Source organism: Rhinolophus ferrumequinum, chromosome 27 (genome assembly GCF_004115265.2).
Source record: "Rhinolophus ferrumequinum isolate MPI-CBG mRhiFer1 chromosome 27, mRhiFer1_v1.p, whole genome shotgun sequence".
NCBI classification, from domain to species: Eukaryota; Metazoa; Chordata; class Mammalia; order Chiroptera; family Rhinolophidae; genus Rhinolophus; species Rhinolophus ferrumequinum.
Genome location: NC_046310.1, coordinates 13,125,800 through 13,144,919, shown reverse-complemented (window position 1 = coordinate 13,144,919; position 19,120 = coordinate 13,125,800). Strand labels below are relative to the sequence as shown.

The window sequence follows — 19,120 nt, the reverse complement described above, 5'->3', positions numbered from 1 at the left end:
AAGACCTTGCCTAAAACTTTTTTTTTTTAAAGATTTTATTGGGGAAGGGGAACAGGACTTTATTGGGGAACAGTGTGTACTTCCAGGATTTTTTTTTTTTTCCCCAAGTCAAGTTGTTGTCCTTTCAAACCTAGTTGTGGAGGGTGCCATTCAGCTTCAAGTTGTTCAGTCTTAGTTGTGGAGGGCGCAGCTCAGATCCAGGTCCAGTTGCCGTTGCTAGTTGCAGGGGGGGAGCCCACCATCCCTTGCGGGACTAGAGAAGTTGAACTGGCAACCTTGTGGTTGAGAGCCCACATGGGAATCGAACCGGCAGCCTTCGGAGTTAAGAGCACGGAGTTCTAACCGCCTGAGCCACTGGGCCGGCCCTGCCTAAAACTTTCATAACCTAGAAATTGAGATAATTTTCTTTAAAAAATCGTGTTTTTGAAAGGTTGAAATATTGTATCTTTATGTTCAAAATGTTTTCAGAACTTAGATTTAAGTATGAATTCTTCAGAAGCAGGGACTTTTTTGTTTATCGCCACATATCTCATGCCTGGAGCAGAGGTAAGCACTTGGCACCAGGCACTGTTCCTATCTTTGGTCCCCATGATCAGTGCTGAAAATACGCATCTGGAGATAATCTGAACATGCAGTGTAAGAGGACGTTTGTAACGGGTCACTATTGGGATTGTATTTTCCAGGCACCAGTACGTAATCCAGATCAGTTCCAAGCTCTTGGATTGGTGACTCCAGCTGGAGTCCTCCTTGCTGGTCCTCCTGGCTGTGGGAAAACTCTGCTGGCAAAGGTATGGTGTAAATTCAACTGCATGTATTTTATTCCTATCAGGTAGGATCATATGAATTTGACTTTGAATAGTACACTGAGATAATTTTGTATCGTTTCTACTCGAATCGAAGTTCATTTTAGCAAGACTGACAATTTTCTTCAGGAAAAATTTCCCACTTTATTTTATTTATTGATTTTTTTTTTTATTCCTCCCTGCCCCGCCACTCCCACCCCACCCCTGATAACCACCATTTTATTCTCTTCTTTTTTACAGGTTTAACTTTTTTAGGTTCCACATATAAGTGATGGCTTATAATACTTGTCTGTCTTTGACTTACCTCACTGAGCATAATGTTTCAGGGGTCATCCCTCTTGTCACAAATAGAGGGATATCATCCTGTTTTGGGGCTGAATGATATTTCATTGTCTATATGTACCATATCTCTTTTTGTCCGCTCATCCATTGATGGGCGTTTGGATTGTTTCCATATGTTGGTTATTGGGAATAATTCTGTGATAAACATAGGAGTGCACATATCCTCGAAGTGCTGTTTTCTTTCCCTTTGGGTATATACCTAGAAGTGGGATTGCTGGCTCATACGGTAGATCTATTTTATTTTAATTTTTTGAGGAACCTCTATATTGTTTGCCACAGTGGTTGGACTAATTTACTTTCTTACCAACAATGTAAGGGTTCCCTTTTTACCCCGTCCTCAATAGCATCTGTTGTCTCTTGTCTTGATGCTAGCCATTCTAACAGGTATGAGGTGATACCTCACTGTAGTTTGGATTTTCATTTTCATGATAATTAGGGATGTTGAGCATCTTTTCATATGTCTGTTGACCATTTTGATGTCCTCTTTGGAAAAATATCTATTTCGTTCTTCTGTCCCCCACTTTTAATTACGAAAGGAACATCATTGAAAATCTAGAAAAGAAAATAATCTTTAACTCCATTGATTTTTTTTAACATAGCAATTATCATATTTTCTATTATATTCTAGCTTTTAATGAGTGTTAATTTAAGTTATAGCTTGTAGCTGGCCTTGTTTCTTGCTTTGGTGTAGTTATTATTTATAACTTATTTTTCTTTATATTCCTTACAATTGTTAAATTGTGTTTTCACAATAGAAAATATAAACAGAAGGCAAAGGCATTATTATAATCTTCTCACTACTAGCTACTACTAACCATTGTTTCATTTTGTTACAATCCTTCCAGATGTTTTTCTGTACATATCAAGATACATGTAACTTTTACACGTATTTTTATAAATATAAGGTTTTTTAAACATGCTTTTCTCACATAGCAATATTTCTTGAGCATCTTCCCATGTCAGTAATATAGAAATACATCAATATTTTTAATGCCTGCATAGTATTCCACCATAAAGATTTTTCTGTGATTTGTGGAAATGATCCCCTGTTAAAATAACACTGCCATTAATCAATTCTGTACTTACATTTTTGTACCTTGACTGATAATTTTATTAGAAAGCATTCCCAAATTATTTTTCAGTCAAGGGAATGTATGTTTTTTAAGTTTTTGATCTATTACCAAAGTTCTTCCCAAAAACTTTGTACCAGTGTCCACTTCTATCAATAGGATAACGAGTACCCATTTCCCCACACCCTAAATTAACAATAGCCATCATTCGTTTTAGTATTTGATAATCTGATAAGTAAAACTGGCATCTTATAGTTTTTTGGTTTTGGTTTTTTAGCAAGAGAAAATATCCAAATTTAATATATACATGTGTATGGGAACGAACCCGCATACATGAGAGAATCAGAGACCCCCATGTAATAGGAGATTCAGAGATAGAAAAGGAACGTAGGTGTGTGAAACATCCTGCCCTAGGGATGAGGTAACAGTACCTTGGGGGCTTCAGAGAGTCATTGCAGGATGATAAAAGGAGTGGCGTCTTACAGTTTTTAAGTTGCATTTTAAAACTTACGGGTGGGCTTTTAAAAATATACCTTTATTGGCTATTTTATTTTTGAATTATCTGTTTGTACATTTATGTGGGCAAATTTCTGAGTCTGATTTTTTTTTTCTCTTTGGAGTCATGTTTATTAGAACTGTCCTCCGTATCAGTAAGTTATATTAGCTGTCATTTTTAATGTCTTATAATATTCCATCTATAATTTATGTAATCTTTATCAGCTTTTAAAATTTGAAATACTTGTAAATAAAATTAATAACATTTTTAATAGTACCACAGCAGCTAATTTTTTGTGACTTCTCAGTAAATATCAAATATGCACATTGACATTTGTTCATGTACATATACGTGTGTGTATATGTCTACATAATATGTAAATTTTCAAAAACTTTTTTATTATATTACTAACTGCCCTTGCTTAATGCTTCCAGTACTCTTACAAGGCATTGCAGTAAAAACAAAGGAGGGAGAGGAGAGCACCACAGTCATTGGTCTATACTGTTTCGTAACAGTTTTAGAAAAACATGGCCAGAAAGGAGGGCCCTGCAAGCTTATATATGAACTCACCGGGTGGATGCAGTCCCCTCTCTGGGTGTCTTACAGTGTTTGTTTAATCAGTTACATCTGCCTTTCCTTAGTCTGTTCACAGTAGAAAGGCCATAGTTTGGATAATTTCAAATACATAGATAATGTTAAAACATAGATCACATTTTCCCTCATCTCCCCTTCTCCCCCGCAAATTGCCAATAATGTGGCATCTGTCTGTTCAGTCACATTTCTGGTATCTGACCGTTTGGAGCAGGGAATCTTACCTAGGACTCCATGATGGACTTCACAGCTCACTGAATCCTTTAGCCTAGGTGATATGTGTATATATATTTTTTTCATCACATTCTCTAAAAGGTGCATGACTACTTTACCCAAGAAGCTGGAAATAATAGAAAATGACCTTGAATGGCAGAAGCAAAGTTAATGTAGTAAAGTCATGGAACCACTTACCAGTCAGAATCTGGCAACCTAGAATTGGATATAAAATTAAGATTTTGGCTGATCTTGGTTGTTCTGTTTGCTCATAATACTAAAATAATAAAATTTTTCTAAACACCAGCACAAAGTATATAAACAGCATAAAGTAAAGGCATGTGATGACTGGAGCCAACACACTGAAAATTGTGGCTAATAAGGAAACGGAGAAAAATAGTAAAAACCATTTAGTTGTCTGAAACTACTATATAGTATCCATGACACATTAAATTATATTCATTGTATTTCATTTAGAAGCCAAAGAATTCCAACAATTTCGGGCTGTTGGAGTTTTTCATGGGTTCAGTCTTAGTTATCTGGCAAGGGGATGAAAACCTAATGGGGATGAGTCAGACTTCACTAGATGTATATCCTGACTCTCCTGTACTTAATGGTGATGAGTGAGAGGTAGGAAAGTTGTGAAATTGGCAGCCGGAAAGACAGAGATTGAGAGATGGGGTAATCCACGCATTGAGCAACGTTAGCATGGCAGAGCGTGCATGTATTCATGCATTCAGCAGGTGTGTATGGAGCTGCTTACTTACTCTTTGCCAGAAATTGTTTCAGGTACTAGGGATAAACGAATGAACAAGATACCTACGCTAATGGAGTTTGTTGTCTGTTTGGAAGAGTAGACAGTAAACAAAGAAAAACAAAATGCAGCTTCAGTTAAGTTATGAAGGAAATAAACATATTGTTTGATAGATTGATTGGGAGGTGGCTATTGCAGGTATGGGTTCAAGGGCTGGTGATATTTAACAGTCCTGAAGGACTAGTTAGCCACACGAAAAGGTGGGAAATGAAGGGAAGAGTCTTCAGACAGAGGGAATAGCAGTTGCAAAATCTCTGAAGAGGGTAGGAAAGGGCTTGGTGAGTTCGAGAACCAGAGAAAGAGCCAATGGCTGGACCAACGAGAAACTGTCATGTCCCAAAATGCAGACTTGTGAACCATGGTAAATATTCCTAATTGTACTTGAAGATAAATGAGGAACCTAGTAAAATGATATGATCTGATTTATACGAGTCCTCTGACTGCTGTGTGAAGATGGATGGGTAGGAAATAAGTGTGAAAGGAAACTGGTTAAGGTTTCGGGGGGTTTTATTTGTTTGTTTTTTGTTTTTGCATGTCTAGGCAAGAGGTGACATGGTCTGGATGAGGAGGTGGAATGAGAGAAATAGAAAGTGTGAGACCCACATACTCATATATTTTAGCATTAGAGCTAACAGGATTTGCCAGTGGATTGGATGACGTGACAAGACAAGGGATCAAGGGACACACCAAGGTTTTGGCTTGGAAACTTACTGTGATGGGGAGGAAAGGAGTTTCGGGTGTGGGTTTGGAGGGAGTTGGGGGAGATTCAGGAGTCCTGCTTTGGAATCGATAGATTTGAAATATACCTGTAAGAGCCAAATGGAGATGCTGAGGCGTCTGTTGACTATAGATCTGGAGCTCAGATACGAGGTTCTAAGAAAAGGAGAGAACTCTTCCCTGATCATTTTGCAATTCTGGGAGATCATGCTCAGGTTTCTCTGCATTCAGATTGTAAATCTTGGATTCTGCTACACATACAACCATGCGTTTCTCCTTTGTTCTCTTTGGCTTTGAACCATGCAGTTTAATCTTTATTAAAAATAATCTGTTAATACCTGACCCTTGGTAAAGATTAAAGCTAATGTTTTTAAGTTATGGTTTATGAATGAATGAATGGTTGCTTTCATTGGGCATTTCTTGATACAGAGATTGTGATGCTTCACGAGAATTCCAAGCTAGGACTACACATGTATACAACATTTACATAAATAGTTCATGTCATTTCCATCTGATTTTTAGTCTTCGTAATTCTTTTTTTAAAATACTAGTTTCAGGTGTACAAAACAATGTAATAGTTAGACATTTATACCCCTCACAAAGTGATAACCCCCTCCTCCAATCTGCTACCCCTCTGACATTGTATATAGCTGTTACAATTCCATTAACTCTATTCCCTGTGCTGTACTCTACATCCCGTGTGTGTGCGCGCGTGTGTGTATGAATATATATATATATATATATATATATATATATATAGCTTCAGCTTCAGGTGTACAGCCCAGTGGTCAGATACCTACACAGTCCATGAAGTGGTCTCCCTAATAAGTGCCCATCTGACCCCCTACAAAATGTTTACATTATTGATTATATTCCCCAAGCTGTCTTGCATATCCCCATGGCTATGTTATGACTACTAATTTGTACTTTCTAATCCCTTTACCTTCTCCCCCATCCCCACCCCCTTCCATCTAGCAACACTTTGTTTTTTCCCCCTATATCTCTGAGTCTATTTCTGTTTTGTTTGTTCGTTTATTCTGTTCTTTAGATTCTACATATAAGTGAGATCATACAGTATTTGTCTTTCTCCATCTGACTTATTTCACTTAGCATAATATTCTCTAGGTCCGTCCATGTCATTACAAATGTAGTCTTAGTAATTCTTAAGAGTGTTTTAGATTAACATTTACTTCCTTTGATTTTCTTCTTATTTCTCTTTTTCCCATTTGTCTCCATTCCTAATAATAAAGCAGCAGCTATAAAAGTAGGGGAAATAGAGTATAAACTACAAAAAGTCCCTGCATTATCACAAATTATTGTTATTATTTTATTGTATATTTGTCTTATTTGTGTCTTTTTGTTTCCTCTTACTAGGCTGTTGCAAATGAATCTGGCCTAAATTTTATATCTGTCAAGGGCCCCGAATTACTAAATATGGTAAGTTGATGCACTAACAATTAGTTTAGATCAGGAAAGGTAGTTAATGCTCATCCAAATTACAGAGTGGAGTTTCCTCAGATCTTTGAAACAATTGTAGAATTTTGGTGAGCTCACCACTGTAGGCGTGAAAAGATGGAGTTTTACTCTGCTGTACTTAGTGTGTGTAAGTGCTTTTCTAATTAAGTCTGGTAACTTCTGGGTCTCAGTTTTCTCACCTGCGAACTGGAAAAAAAATCATAATAATTAACATTTTAAAGTATTTATTCTGTGCCATGTGTTTGTCAAGCACTTTACATATTAAATCTCTGTTCATTAAATCCGTGCACTTCTTTCTACATTTACTATATATGTAGTTATCCCAAACAACATAAAGTATTTTGCATGTTTCAAAAATGTTTTTGACACAATTGGAAATTTGAACACTTAGTGGATATTTGAAATTAAGAAAATGTTTAAGTGTGACAATGATGTAGTTGTGTTCAAATCATTATCTTTCAGACATAGTGAAGTATTCACAAATACTCACAAAATGTTTGGGATTTCCTTCAAAGTAAGAAGGAAAAAGAAAAGTATAGATGAAGCAAGGTGGTCATGAATTGAGTTGAGTTGATAATAATTGAAGCTGGGTGATGGGTATATTTGGGGTTCAGTATGCTATTATATCTTCTGTAACATGTTTGGAATTCTTTTCATAAACAGTAAAGCAAAAACAAAGAAACACTTTATATAAATGGTATGTGTTCTTATTTTTGTTGATATGTTTACCTCTAGGTCATTAATTTTCTATGTGGTACTCCATTGAACAAATATAATCACACTTGAAAATCAGTTTTTTTCTGATGCACGTTTATATATGCACATATTTGTGAGATATTTTCCCCCTACAGTATATACTCAGAAGTAGAATTGCTATATTTTATAGTATGTGCACTTTCAAAACCATTGAGTATTGCCTACTATTGCTCCAAAGTGGTTGTGACACTTTCACCAGCAGTGAGTGCGAGTTCCCATTGTTCCACGTTCTCACCAGCACTCGTGCTGTCCGGTTGTTAATGTTTGCCAATCTGATGAGTATGAAATTTTGTCTCATGGTGCTCTGATTTGTTTTTTAGGGGTAGATGTAGGGAGAGGTCCCAGTCCAGAATGACTCGGAGAGATTAGGTGATCTAATGAGGAAGCGATGTTGGGATTAGAAAATGAATTTGCTCTGGGCATTTTCGATCCAGAGTGATTAGGAGATATCCAGCAGGCAGTAGGAAATGGGGGTCTGGAGCTCTGAAGAGATTCGGGAGTCAGTAATATCTAAACATACCTAAATCCTTAGGAATGGGTGGGGTCTGCCAAGGTGAATATGTTACGTAAGAGCTTCTGACAGAACCTTAGAAGACACCAACAATTCCTGGGCAAGGAGGGACAAGCTGGCAAAGGAGTGATTGGTCAGAAGGCAGTGACGCCCAAGACTTTCTAAGCCTGAAAGCCCAGGGAAGATCATTTCTCCAACCTGTCAGTGTAACCAAACAGTGTAAAAGAAATTGATGGTAGATTTGGGATTTGGCAATTAGAAGGTCACTAGTGACTTTAGGGAGAATTCTTTCCGTAATTGTGTTTGCAAAAGCCAGATTATGATTGAAAACTGCATGGCGAATAAGGAATTAGAGATACAAGTATAGGATCCTTATTGAAATATTTCTTAAAGGCCAAGATAGTGGGTTTTTCTTTTCTTTGCCTATTTTTAATTGCTGCTGCCTTTGTTAAGATAAACTGATTTTAATCTGTCCTTTTGCACTAGGTTTACCTTCCCCTAAACTAAATTTCCTTTGACGTCGTCATTTTGGTTTGCTATATCCCGAGTCCCTTTGCCAGCTATATTGATTGTTCTCTGCCATCTCTGTTTTGAAACTTTCTCTCCCAACCTACTGGTATCTTTTCTTTTTAAAATGTCTACTGAATATTTTGGTTCAGCCTTCCAAATGTAATTTTTGTTGAACTAGATTTTTCAGGAAACTAAATTGGTCTACTGTATTTATACACTGTGCAGGATGCAATGAGCGAGAAAAATTTGTAATAGTCATGACTCCTGCTTTCCAGAGACTTTATGATATAGCATAATGAAGGTAGAATTGCTCAGAAATCATAATGGTAGAAAGTGCTCTAACAGCAAAGAAGAGAAAATAATGGGAAGGAAGATTAATGGGGATCTTTTAGAATGCAAGGAGAACTGTTGGAAGGTAGCAAGCAGTTCAGGTAAGGGAAGCAGAATGAGTAAAAGCACCAAGAAAAGTCCAGGACAGACATGAGGGAAAGACAGTTCTACTCAAACTGAGAAAATAAAAATACTTTAATCACTGTCATCTGTGATGTATTCTATATGTTAATGACTTTATTATGGCCATATAGTCATAAAATAACATAAAAGGTGCCTTATGATACTGGTGGCACTGTAAAGATGTTTTGAGATTCAGTCTTATTTAGCAGTTTTATCACAAAAAAATCTGCTTTTCTTAGTTAGCTAGTTTGAAATTTTACAGGAACAATTTTTTAAGCCTCGCTAAAAGTGAAACCATATTCATGCATACCATTTTTTTATATTAATTAGTCCTAATGTTATAGCTGCTTGTGAATTGCTGAATTTCTTGACTGCTCTTAACGTTTTAGTACTTTGATTTATATTTTAACATACATTGTGCCATATGAAAGCTGCTAGACTCAGCTGGCTCAGGTTGTCTCTTCTGATGCTATAGGACAAAATAATTCTCCCCTTTAGCAAGATGACTTGTGTAGAAATGACAGTAAAACAATAAATTGTCTTGTTTGCATTTAAAATACTGTTGAATTAATGAAAATTATTGCTGGGTATTTTATATACATAGAGCTTAGGAGATCGCTTCTAAAATAGAACCGAATGGTGGGATTTTTTTGACCTAGAGAAGACCTTACGTTCCGTTTAGTCTTCATTTTTTAAATGAGAGCATTTATAAGCTGAAATAGTAGCTAATTTTGTTAAGTTGAACCACACACAACTGGCTGTTTTTATAGGTGAAAATGGTTAGATACCAGCAATTGCAAATGGTTCAACCTAATAAATTTTTGACTCTGACATACACATGCCACTTAAAACTAGTTTTTCTATAATTTGACCCAAACCTCAAAGTTGAAGTGTCTCTACATTTGATTTCCTGTCTGTGTATGTTTAGTACGTTGGTGAGAGTGAGCGTGCTGTGCGACAGGTGTTTCAGCGAGCCAAGAACTCGGCACCCTGTGTGATCTTCTTCGATGAAGTGGATGCTTTATGCCCTCGAAGATCAGACCGAGAGGTAGGTATCAGAGATTCGTGATGGACAAGGTTTGTAACCACCACAAACCTTTTGCAACTTCTTATAAAGTAAGTTTTCATAAAGTTTATATAAAAATCAGGTAGTTCTGATAAAGTCGTTCCTTGAGAACACTGAGACTCTTTACATGAAGAAAGCTGGTAATTTGAAATCAGGGCCGAGGGATGACAGTTGGTGGTTTAATTAGCCTCTATGTCCATTTCTTTTTTTTCCCCCTGTATTATTTTGGTTGCACCTATCTGATTTGCGTGAGTAGCTGGGAATGGAAGTGATACGGTTTTGAATAACCTTCCTTGTAATCTTATGGTTCTCTTCAGTTAAATGGGTTCCTTGAGATAGGAGCAAATGTAATTTAAGACTTCATGCACTTACAGTGGGCTCACGTAATGTGCATTGACTTGGCACCATTACACGCTGGGGAAGATACAAAAATGGTCTGCCTCAAGTACCACTTGTGTTACTGCACCGAGTCATAGTTCTTAGAAATTTCAATGAGTGCCCAGAAACTAGCCAGTATCAGGACTACTGCTATGTAATTAGGAGTTGGAAGTGTAGCGAAGCATAATACTGTTTCCCCGGAAACAAAACCTAGCCAGACAATCAGCTCTAATGCGTCTTTTGGAGCAAAAATTAATATAAGACCCTTTTAAGGTCTTATATATTAATATAAGACACTTATTAATACAAGTGTTATGTTATATGTTATGTTATGTTATGTTATGTTATGTTATGTTGTTATGTTATGTTATGTTATGTTATGTTATGTTATATAAGACCTGGTCCTATACTATAGTAAAATAAGACCGGGTCTTACATTAATTTTTGCTCCAAAAGACGCATTAGAGTGGATTGTCTGGCTAGGTCTTATTTTCGGGGAAACATGGTATAAAGAATATGTGACCTTTTTGAAGCAGACAGCAGAGACTATCAAATAAGTACATTTATTACAAGATGACTAAAGAAGTGATTATATTTCCTTTGTGATTTATTTTCAAATTATTCTATGTGTGTGCTCTTAGGTAGTGAAACATTTATTCAATGCCTCGTTTCGCTTAAAAATCTCCAAAAATATTCAAACGTTGCAAAAACAAAACTTGACTAACATAAGTGTGATTCACATCGTAGCAGTTTTGTTTCCTCACCCAGTTGCCTGCAGTGTCATCACAGAAGATCCTTAGTACAGTCTTGTCTCTGATTGTGACGTTGGTAGCCAGGGCAGAGCGCCTGCCTGTTCCCCTGCCAGCTGTCAAATCCCAAAATCTAGTGTGGAATCCAGAGCAAACCATGTACTTTCTGTCCAGCTGATTGGGGCATGGTGTGCTCCGGACTTTACTCTTTTGCTACAAATAAACCCTTCATTTATTGACAGCCCCTTTCATGGGTTTGCAGCTCTGTTATCAACTGGTAATTTAAGTTTGGAGGGGTTCACTGAGATATCCAGTTCCCATGAGAAGTCTGTAGTCCTGTGAACTTCATGCCTAACTTCCGGGTTATCTCTCTGGGATACCTACTACCACACAGTTCTGTATACTGATATATGTGTTTTGTTTTTTAACATTTTCTCCAGAATGGGATTCTGAAAATATTTTAAAGTTGAATGTATTCTTTTATACAAGTTACACATGAATGCATACTTGGGAAAAATTCAAAGAAACACAAGGGGAGAGAGTCTTTTTTCCCATTCTCCTCCCTATTACTCTTTTTGGAGGGGTTACTTCTGCTAACAGTTTAGTGTTTAGTTCTTGTCACTTTAGAACTTTTTTCGATAAACTTAATGTGTATGTTTTTAGACTTCTTGTTTATATAAATTTGGTTATTCTATCTTGATCATTTTACCATGTGCTTAATAACTTTATATTTTTACGTATTGTGTAAATATTCCAGTCTGGATGTAGAAGAATTAATTTAATAATTCCCGCTTTGGACATTTATATTGTTTCCAGTTGTTTCTCTTACAGAACTATAGTAAACATTCTTATCACATATTTTTGTTCATATGTGGCAGTATGTGAGAGTTTTAGAAGTAGAATTTCAGGGTAGAAGTAGAATTTCAAGATGTAGTCATATTTTGAAAGCTAATACTAAATCATCCCTCACTAAATTAGTTACATACCCCCACCAACAGTATGTGAAAATCACTTTCCTACACCTTTGTCAACAGTGGATAATACCCATCTTTTAATTTTTGTCAACTTTGTTGGCAAAATGTGATATTAAATTTTAGTATTTATGTCCCTGATCATCAGTAAAGTTGATCATCTCCAGTGAGTTTGTAGTTTATCTTCTATAATTTGCTAGATTATATACTTTGACCATTTTGCTACTGAAATTTTTTTATTGTTTTATAGGAGCTTTTTATGTGTGATCGAACTTAATCCATTGTTCGAATATGTGTGTTGGTACTAGTTTTCCCTGTCTAGTCACTTATCTTTAAATTTTAAATTACATACAGTGTTATAATTTCAATACGTAAAATCTGTCAACCTTTTCCTGTATTGATTCTGAGCTTTTTGTCTTGCTTAGTTATGGCAATGTTTTCTTTTTATTTTTACCCAGTAATTCTTTATTGTTTTTTTTGAGTCTAGATTATAATTCTGTTCATCTCCTATTAGTGGTACCTCTCTAAGGAAAGATAATAAGGTGTACCAAATTTTTTTCTGGAGACATCAGTGGGTTAAACTCATTACCACTTCTGTACATAAAATTTATATTGAAGAAAGTCAATTAATGGCAAAAAGAAACACAACACCACTTTTCTCATTTCCTCCATTGTGCATTTTTAAAATGTCTGTTGTCTACGTGATTTATGCCTCTATTTACCAATTCTATGACCTTTGTCTTGTTGCCCTGAGGTAGCTGTACTTTGTACTATGTGCTTCAAGGAAAAGGGAAAAATCCTGAGTTCCACAGGAAAGATCTGGAACATATGATATCCTGAGGAATCGGATGTGACATTCAAAAGTTGAGTCTTGATTTTCCCAAAGGGAAATCAGTGTGGCTGTTAGATCTTTGAATAACTCAGAATCATAAGATTTTGGGATCAGCTAGATCTAAGTTTGAGTTTCATCTCTACCCTTGTCTAGCCGTGAGACCATGGACAAATAACCTCTCTCAGCCTCAGATTCCTTATCTAAATTGTGGGTAATAACAGGATTGTGGGGAAACATTGGGATGAGCTTGGACATACAGTAGGAACTACTCCGGTATGATCATTGTTATCTCTTGACAAAACCTTTAGTTCAAATTAGCAAAATGTATTATTTTGTATGGCAAAAAAAATTGGTGATGTATTTGTCTTTTTACTGGGGGCTGACAGAGCTGTGTTTATTTCTTTTTAGACAGGAGCAAGTGTCCGAGTGGTGAATCAGCTACTTACAGAGATGGATGGTCTAGAAACACGTCAGCAGGTTTTTATTCTGGCAGCCACTAACAGGCCAGGTAAGGAAGAAGAATATTAAAACAGATTTGTCTGAAAACTTTCAGCATTCAATAATAATCTAATTGACCTATCACATCGTGGTAAAGGGAAGATTAAGTTTGGGAAATCCCTTTTTGGCTTACAAGTTGAAATAAAACCTTAGAAAGCTTTTATGTAAACTGTAGTGAAAAACATAGTATTGTGCCTGGATTCCGTGAGATTTTTTTTTTCCTGTGTTGATGTCCTGTTGGTAGAGAATACTCGTAACATACACTTTTGGCCACAAAAGTATTAAATCATAATTTATATCCTAAGGTTTCTCTCAAGCATAGAGGAAATAAGAGTGAGAGGGACTCTTTTTCACAGTATCTATAAGTTCAAGTTAGGTTTTTAAGGTTTTATATTAGAACCATGTCCCCATACCTGTACTTAACTATTATTTAAAATTGTTTACAAGCTTAAGCACGCCAGGGGATTTAGAAAAAGTTTCAAAACTTCAAAAGTTTCCGAAGGTGGCTTTTACTTTGGGCCCTAAATTCTCTTTACATTGTTTAATACTTTGCCATCCCTCGGAGCCACTCAGTCATTGCCACTCGTGTACTTGTGCCACTCGTGGTATTTGTGTTAACTATGTCTGTTAGCAATGATGCGGTAATTTAATTCCTTAAATGGACTTATCAGTTGTCAAGCTGATGTAATTTTTTTCATTTCTTATAAGTTACTACAGAAACTAAAACCTTTAAAAATTATATACCATTTTATTTTCAAATGAAAAATTAAAAGTTGTTAGGGGTTATCCTTTGACTCTGGTAATAATGAAATACTATCTTTGGAATCAGACATATTTGGGTTTGAGTCCTGGCTATATAGCACTTCATGTCTTAGTAGCTCTTCTGTTTCAACCCCAACTGGTCTAACACCAGCCGAGTAGATTATAATTCAGTTCTGATACTAACCACCTGGAGTTAGTATCAGATCCTGCAAGTTAGGGGGTCAGTCCTCTTAAAGCTGCCCCCACTTCAGATACCAGCCTCAAGTGGTTTCTCCAGCAGTTCTGACCAGCCTGCTACTAATTTGGGGATTCCCATGACCTCCTCAAGTTCAGTAATTCACTCGAACAACTAATAGAATGCAGAAAAGCACTTACAATTACAGTTTATTATGAAGGGTACACATACAGGTATGTCTTGGAGGGAGTGCAGAGTTTCCGTGCCCTTTCCCCATGGAGTCAGGGCATGTCAGCCTCTGGGCACATCAGTGTGTTTATCAACCAGGAAGTTCCCTTGAGCTTTGATGTCCAGAGTTTTTATTGGGGTTTCATTATGTAGCCATGATTGATTGAATCACTGGCCGAGTGATTGAACTGAATCTTCAGCCTTCCCTTGCCTCCCCAGCGTTCTGGGTCTAAGTTCCAACCTTCTAATCACAGAGTTCCCTTTTCTGGTAACCAACCCCTTCCTGAAGTTATCTTGGGGCCAACCCTGAGTCACCTCATTAGCATAACAGATTCCTATTACTCAGGAAATTCCACGAATGTTTTTAAGCTGTATTCCAGGAATCAGGAGCAAAGACCAAATGTATTCTTTATTATACCACATTAACCTTGTGTATCTATTACTTCATCTTGCTCACTGTCATTTGTTCATCTACAAAATGAAGATAATAACTTAATTATCAGGATTGTCATAAGGTTAAGTGATGTTGGCTATCGCAGTGTGTGCCAAACAGCTTTTTAGTAATTATTATGATTGTGACAAGCACTTGTAATAGCAGTAGGAGCAGTCATTAGGTCATAAAATCACAGTCTCCCTAGAAGAAACCTTGAAAGTCACAAGTTTGGGCAGAATCTCATTCTGCCTTTCCTAAGTAGATACAGATCTTTTCTGATAGGTTTCAGGAAGACAGTCTTTGATCTGCTGTCTAGAATAACCTATTCTGTCTTTCTCTGCACTCAACATTGGTCATGTTTGTTTATTATAAATAGTCTTTTAGTTTAATCTCTGTAGATCGGAAAATAATAGGTCCTTCTTTACAGTGCTCCAGATTCTCCTTAGTTGTAAAACCCAGACGTGAGTGTTGTCCTCTGTGTTGAGTTTAACCAGTGACTAGAATGGCAGATGAGTCATCACGTGGTGTCGTGTTTTGTCCTTTCAGTGTCCTTGAGCACTGTCTTCCTGCCCACCGCGCCTCACCCATCCCTTTTCCCCCATTGCAAGTCTCACTGCGTTGATGGCCTACCTACATTTAAAAATGGACGTTCTGGATCCTTTTCACTTGTGTTCATGCTTATTTGACCATTCTGTTCTGTTGTACACTATCCTGTGACATTCTGGTTGGATTGTTTATAACTTGCTTTCTGCTCGGCTTTAAGAAATCGCTTCTTGCCTGATGTTCTGGTCACTTGTTGCTGCCTGAAATACTTAGTGGCTAAAAATCACCATTTTTGCTTTGCTTGCAGTTTGGTAGGTGAGGGATCCAGGAAGCACTTGTCCAGGTGCTTCATCTCTGATCCACGTGCCATCAGCTGGGGTGTCTGGGCCAGAGGACCCCTTTCCAAGGTGGCTTCTTTCCTCACATGTCGGGTGGCTTGGTGCCCCTTTGGCATCTCACTCTCCTGCACACTGACTGTCATCTTCCAGGGCCTCTCCATGTGGCTTCCATTGGCACGGTTCCCTGAGTGCTCACACTTCTTACATGACAGCTGGGCTCCAGGAGACCGAGGTGGAAGCTGCCATTCCACCTAAAGTCAAGGCCCTGAATTGGTAAACTTGGTTGGTTAGGGCAGTGACAGGAAGGCCGGTTTCAGAAGAGGAAGTAGGAATGTAAAAAAATCGTGGGTATCTTTGCTCCTTCACACCTGTAGCTGTCTCTCCTCACATATTTTTCTTTCGTCACATTCTCTGCTGTATTGTGCATGTCGTACACACACCATACGGTTTGGTGTTGTAGATCAGTCATATCAATATCATTTTCTTGAATCTCTCAGAAGATTTGCTCTCTATTCATCAGGTATTTATTGAGTTTTTACTGTATGCCTGGTCTGACTGAGCTTTGGGAATTCGAAGGTTAACAATTCAGAAGTTAACTCAGAAAAATTCTTTGTGTGCATATAATCTGATTTGGGGCTAGGAAATGGGGTAAATAATAACAAACACATAAATGAAATAAAACAGGGTAAGAGGATAGAGAATGACTGGTTGGGGAGAGGAATGCTGATGTAGTTAGATATCATGGTCCGGGAAGCCTTCCTCAGAAGTGACATGTGATTATGTCTTGAACACAAACGGTGTGAAGGATCAAGCCATGCAGAGATCTGGGAGAAGAGCATTCCAGGTAGAGAGCAAACGATAAATAGAAAGGCCCCAAAGTGAGCCGGGTTTGGCATGCTGGAGAGCTGTCAAAAAGGCCAGTATATCCGGAGTAATGGGATTGGGAGGGATCCTGGTGGAGAGGTTCAAGAGGCCTTTTAGCCACAATAAGGGGTGTGGATTTTAGCCTGCCCGGGACTAAATTATGTAGCTGTGATTGATTGAATAATTCGCCAAGTGGTTGAACTCAATCTGCAGCCTTCCCTTCCCTCCCCAGAGTTTTGGGTCGAGTTCCAACCCTGTAATCACAGGGTTCCTCTTTCTGGTAACCATCCCCTTCCTGAAGTTATCTGGGGGTCAACCCTGAGTCACCTCATTAGCAGAACAAAGCCTATTATTCAGGAAATTCGTTGGATTTTTGAAGCTGTATGCCAGGAACCTGAGGTAAAGACCAAATGTATTCTTTATTAAACTACATTAATCTGTGTATATATTACTTCATCTTGCTAGCCATAATTTCTTCACCTACAAAATGAAGATAATACTTAATTATCAGGATTGTCATAAAGATTAAAGAGGGTTTTGAGCAGGTTTCAACACTTGGTTTTGTGTGACTTGGTTTCTGTGGATTGACAAACTCCCTAGGAGAATGCATGACAGGTCTCTGGTTATAGTTCCAGTTAGTGAATGGCATGAAAAAGAGAAGCCCACCCTGGGAGGCGTCAGTTACAAATCAAGTGACACTGTCAAGCTTGTAACAAAAACTGTTCTCCGCCTCCGCCTTCACATCCCCTGCCTACAGGCAGCCACTTGTAAGCGCCTGGAGCTATTTTCTCTGCATTCCCTCCCTATTTTCAAATAGTGTGTTCTTACTGCTATTTCTTACCAGTCCCACACAATTCTCGGTTCCCATTGACTTCTTGTTAAGGCAGATGAAGATTGTTGTCTTACATGCACCATTTCTTCTTATCATACACACCCCCATCATCACCCCCACGCCTTCTCTTGACTCTGTCCTCCCAATATTGTAGCATAGTTTTATCACAACTTTGGTTAAATCACTAGTCAGTGTTTACATTACTTATGACTATGTAAATATTTCTCTTTGCACACCCAAGAATAACACTATATTAGGTTTCCTTTTTCATATGATTTTTTGATTCTTAGATTTATCAATCCTCATTTTTTTTCTTTTGCTTTGTTCTCTGTGTTCCTGTTCTTCATTGGATGTATTATACAGTGGTCAGTTTTGTTTAATAGATGATGTATCAGTTTCATTTGGTTTTTTGTTTGTTTCTGGAGACCTCCCTTCTAGAGCTTTCCATCCTCCTACACTAGTCTGGACTGGCTGCCTTCTAGGTCTGTGGATCAACAGCTGTTAATTTCAGGAGTTTTGCCATCTTTTTCAGGTCTGTTCTTGGTTTACTCTCATTTTGTTAGAGCTCTTCTTTCAGTGCCTTTCCTAAGAATGGAGGAAACTTTTTTTTTTTGAGTCCTCATGTATTTGAAATTATTTTTATTCTTCTCTCATTATTGATTGGTACCCTGGCTGGGCATAGAATTTTGAGTTGAAAATTACGTTTTTTCATAATTTGTAGGCATTGCTTCTTTTTCTTTAAAGTTCTGTGTCATTCTGATCCTTTTTAATGTGACGTTTTGTTTGTTTCATGTGTATGCTCAGCACTTGGTGGGTCCTACACCTCCTGAGCTGATCTAAATTTCTTCTTCTCTCCTATTTTCCATCTCTGTATTTTTTGCTTTAATTTTTGAGGTACTGATTTTTAGAAAAGAAAGTTCTACTTCTGGACGTCCGAAAAATTGTGACAGACCTCTTTTGATGTGTGGTACACCAACATCCACACCCTGTGCAAGCATGAATCTCCTCGTATAAATGGCATCCAGACTACAGATGCTGTAGTTTGAATCTGTCCTACACACCTTTGCATCTCCTTCTTCAAATACCAACTCCTATAAAGGATGTTCTCTGTTAAGGAACTACCTGTTCCCACTGCGTTCCCTGTCTGGCTGGTTAAAAACACTGCTGCACAGCACACAGTTTACAAAACCCAAATAACCACACCACTATTACTACTTTTTCTTTTACTCGGTAAGCATCTATTTTCTACCGATAGCAAATAGTATCCAGAAAGAGTTTCTGCTCTTTCTCTATGGTTCAGTTGAAAATATAAGTAAGTAAATTAGGATGTGTAATTAGATAGTTCAGGGTCTCTATTCATTCTAAGTCCTTAATAATTACTTGTCAGATGACTGAGTGGATGATTTACAAAGAAGATATTTATTTCATTGTGGTAAGATAATTCAGCCACTTAAGTTCCAAGTAAAATGTAGTGTTCTCTAGCCTATCTAGTCTGAGTGGCCTTGGATCGTGGTTGAATACTCCTTGAGGGCGTTTGAACAGTGACTTGTTCCCATGGTCAAGCCTGTATATCTTGCCCTTTGGCACAGTACTGCCCTTTTAAAATTAACTTAAGCCCTGGCATCTCCTCTGCTGATTTACAGGTACCCTGGTACATAATAGAACTCAGTAAGTATTAGTTTAATGAATCATAGAGAAC

General features: G+C 37.5%; 1 protein-coding gene across 4 annotated transcripts in view; it reads left to right on the top strand.

Moving 5' to 3' along the window:
- NVL (nuclear VCP like) overlaps nucleotides 1–19,120 on the top strand; it is an 84,432-nt gene that overhangs the window by 25,682 nt on the left and 39,630 nt on the right. For all 4 annotated transcript variants that reach the window (XR_004422254.1, XM_033099597.1, XM_033099598.1 and 1 more), the window contains 4 exons: nucleotides 684–788; nucleotides 6,421–6,483; nucleotides 9,681–9,800; nucleotides 13,157–13,256. Coding sequence is in view for 3 of the 4 variants with exons in the window: in XM_033099597.1 (XP_032955488.1) it covers nucleotides 684–788; nucleotides 6,421–6,483; nucleotides 9,681–9,800; nucleotides 13,157–13,256 (388 nt within the window). In the remaining variant the exon portion in view is untranslated. The remainder of the gene's footprint in view (nucleotides 1–683; nucleotides 789–6,420; nucleotides 6,484–9,680; nucleotides 9,801–13,156; nucleotides 13,257–19,120) is intronic.